The sequence below is a fragment of the Pecten maximus genome, unplaced genomic scaffold, assembly GCF_902652985.1.
Source record: "Pecten maximus unplaced genomic scaffold, xPecMax1.1, whole genome shotgun sequence".
NCBI lineage: Eukaryota > Metazoa > Mollusca > Bivalvia > Pectinida > Pectinidae > Pecten > Pecten maximus.
The window spans coordinates 1,446-5,426 of record NW_022982159.1 but is presented as its reverse complement, the minus strand read 5'-3'; the positions used below and the strand labels follow the sequence as shown (position 1 = coordinate 5,426).

Below are 3,981 nucleotides of genomic sequence, written 5' to 3'. Positions count from 1 at the left end.
ATAAACCTTTCTTTTTTTGTAAATTTTTAGGGTACGAAAATCCCCGAAAATGCAGTAAAAGAATAAATTTTAAGCGTGAAATTGATGTGCGCTGTCTGAAGTTGAAAGTGCTTAGAGTTTATGATCTTGCTAACTAAAAAGTTTGATATTGTAAAAACCTAATCATTGTTTTACCATTGCCCGGTTCATGCAATATATTTTCTCTTTAATTTCAGAACATGATGCGGCAAGGTGGTCGATGTGGGCCTTGTGGCGACCCCTGGCAGGGTCCTCGCGACAACGAGGCTGGCGGGAAATACTCCACAGGAGTTATCACGAGACAGTACGCTTCCGGTCAGACTATCAACGTCACCGTCCAGCTGACCAGTAATCATAAAGGCTATTTCGAGTTTCGATTATGTCCGAACAATAACGGCCAGCTCCGAGTGACACAGCAGTGCTTTGACCAATACCTGTTGAGAATCGTCGGGCTGGGCACGAAGTACCATATCGACGCCCCGGACTCGAATGTCTTCATCGACCTACTGTTGGAACTCCCGCCAGGTGTCAGCTGTTCAAACTGTGTCCTTCAGTGGAAATGGCGCGCAGGTAAGAAATTCTCTTCCGTCGTAAAGCGGTCTGAATTTTAGGATACCAAGAAAAGAAAGTGTGTTAGAATAAGCAAAATTGATAATTAACAACCCGTTTCAAACACTTTAAGCTGAATGTTTTTATAAAACGACGTCTTAATTATCTTAAACAGCTGTGGATTAAATTTATATCATTTATATGGTTTTATTGGCTCAGATGGAAGTGTTCTTGTCATGCTTCTTTTAGCGAAATTAGTTTAACCACGTAAGCAATTCACTATGGCGGCTGAGAAACTAAGAGTAGGTATAAAAAGACAAAAATCTTGTTAGATTTGGAAGCGAGTTTGCAATTATCAGAAATCAGCTACCGTTTTATCAATAAATACTAAATAACGTTCTAAAGATATCCGAGTTATAAACATTATTCTAATGCGTTTGTTTTTGTCTCTTACAGCTCAAAATCGTGGTCCCGATGGTAAGGGAGGCGAGTGTTTCGGATGCGGACCTCAAGAACACTTCATCAATTGTGCTGATGTAGCTATCAGTCCCTATTCAACGTCGCCCCTCCCCATTACTCGATCCTCTGTCGGTGGGGCTGTGGTCAGATTCAAGGCTATCAAACCGGAAGTATCGAGCGCTGTATCTTATGAAATCAAATCCTCCAGCAAGAACTCGGCAGCGCTATATAGCGCCCACTCACGGCCGGTAGAGCCTGCCCCAGCACCAGCGCCAACTCAAAATATGTTCACGCAAATTTCTCGCGAGATCTTCCCTTCAGGATTTGGAGCGTATGGCACAGGTATACAGAATATGTTCAGAAATATGTTCGATGGTGATATGGGTTATATGAACATGGCGATGAAATCCGTCCGACCTCAACCCGCACCGCCTACCACACCTAAACCACGGCCCCAGAGACACTATTCACAGAGGTCGTCACAGTCTGCCGCTGTCAAGTTGCCTACAGACCCCCGGGCGCTCACCGCTACCATATTGTCTTACGCTAACGGCATTCCAGATGGCAACGACAACGCGAACTTTGAGGTCTGCCAAGATGGTTACACCAAACCCACGTGTTCCTCGCTTCCGTCCTGGAACAAATTGCCGGCGATCGGGAAATGGTGTCAGTCTATGTGTCCGTCAGGTCTCTGTCCTTCTGCCGTCTGTGGGTGCACGTGCCCCGTTAATGTCCTTCAACAGCTGAATCCTAACTATAGGGGGATGACCAGTCAGTGTAGAGGCATCCCCGGCTGGACGGACGCGGCCATGGATGCTTGGTGCGCAGCTAACTGTAATTCAGAGTTCTGCGCATCCGAAATGTGCACGTGTGAATGAGATGGGACTAACATCCGGGCAAATCATAGACGATCCCAATGTGTGCTTACCACTAGGAAGCAAGGCGCTGAATGCAACGAGAGCTTGTTAAACAGGAACTTCCGGTTGTCGTAAAATAGTCGGAGTGTCGTGAATTGATACAATGATTCATGTATAAATATGTTACATATTCCATCTGTGATAGTGACAGTGTGTATTGGCTTGAACAATGGATCATAGGAACGATGATAGTTTAGCGGAAGTCACGACAAGAATGTGTTGATGTACTGAGAATGAGGCAATGAATGACGGAAACTTACGGTCTTAATGACGTCAAACCGAAATCCCACAGGAAGTAGATATTTATAATTGTAGTATTTGTCGACGTATTTGTATTAACAAATTAATGACGAGAAAAACGCCCAAGCTTCAATTTTTGTTCTGTTTTGTATTCAAAGTACAAGGAACGAATTTGGTAGACAAACCCCAGAGTGGGGATAGACATTAAAAATGTTCAACGTGGTAAATGAACATGTTTGCGTGAGACAATTCGGTGGATTTTTTTTATATCAATTAATATACGTATTAAGTAAAATAAGTAAAGTTATTTTTGTCGTGGTATGATTGAAAATATCCTCAATATACGAAATATATTAAATGTCTAGAGACACACTTTTTAAACCCTTATATGGCACTAGGTCTCTGACCGGAAGTTGAGTTGCTCTAGGGAACTTTTTTAACACACACATATATATATCTATATACACAATCCATAAATAGAAATATATGCCATTAACTCTATGTGTGTCGATAATGATTTTGAGATCTCGTCGTTAGAATAATTATCGGTTCTTAGAGCGAGACTTGAATTGCATCAACATTTTGATGACAAAATATATTTAAACTTATCATTACCTGTACATGCTCTTGGTAAATAAATATTGATGATCAAAGTCAGCGATAGGTTTAATAAATACATCCTGTCTGTAAATTAATTTGATATTTTTGTATTTTTTCATTTTACTCCCTTTCACTTATTTGTCTTATTTTAAGATTTTATTGTATTGCACCCAGCTTTGCCCATGCTTGTATACTACAGCTTTGTATAAGAGACGAGGCGTTAAATGCATTAGATGACATCATTATAACTTGTACCAAGTTATTAGCTATGGCATTCACTGGCTTGTAAATACCATATTGGCTTACTATGTATTTCGGTGATTTATGTGATGAATCAATCTTCAGACAGTTGTATACTTTAAATGCTTACATTATTTATATAAGTATTGATATACTATGCATATTATACCTATCCACGCGACCAGTACGTGGCCTTGTCTATTGGATTATTTCTCTTGTGCAATAAAATATTCGGAAATGATAACAGGAATGATTCAGTATTCTCTATGTTTGAAATTAATTAGAAAGACAATGAAAAAAGTAAGACATTATAATATATTTGTATCTATTAATATGACAGCTTGTTGTATTTCAATTGTCAGAGGACTATTTTGTGGTGTCAGCAATCTACTTAAAATTAGACTTGTGATGTTGGCTCTTCTACAATACTCTATACACTGCAATACAATATTGTATTGAAGTGTAACGAAGAATATCGTAGATTTGTACATGTACCTTCATTTTCCGGTGGAACTTCGAACAAAAATAGCAAAGAAACGCCTAGTTCTTGGTCTTTAATTGGCGATGCCGTTAAACAAATTTGAATCAGGTGTCTGCAGATTCGATCACGGCTCATTTGTGACTACTGATATAGCACTACACCAACCATGACTAACTGTAATCCTCCACCATCAGTATTCAAAAGTATTATATTTGCGCCTTGGAGTATAAATCTCAACAAAAACTGTCAGAATTAAAACAGATAACACACAGAAAAATGTCCGAAGTATGCTGCAGAAAATTTAGCAGACATCTTCAATAAGTAAAATATTTCCGGAGGAAGAATTGACCAGAATTAGAACACATGATCTAAACAAAACCCAGACACGCGTGCTTAAAGGCGCTAAGAACTTTAATCCTGTCTTGAGATGCTATGCGCACTCTATATTGATCTTAGGATCGTGATAGATTATTGAAT

The 3,981-nt window shown here is 39.5% G+C and overlaps 1 protein-coding gene across 1 annotated transcript; it reads left to right on the top strand.

The window, feature by feature from the left end:
* Nucleotides 1-215: 215 nt before the first annotated feature.
* Nucleotides 216-3,269, top strand: LOC117320405 (the record flags this gene model as incomplete). Its single annotated transcript, XM_033875005.1, is given in 2 exon segments — nt 216-588; nt 1,024-3,269. Coding segments are annotated over 2 exon segments (1,254 nt in total), but the record flags the coding sequence as incomplete, so codon positions are not given.
* Between the last annotated feature and the right edge of the window lie 712 nt (nt 3,270-3,981).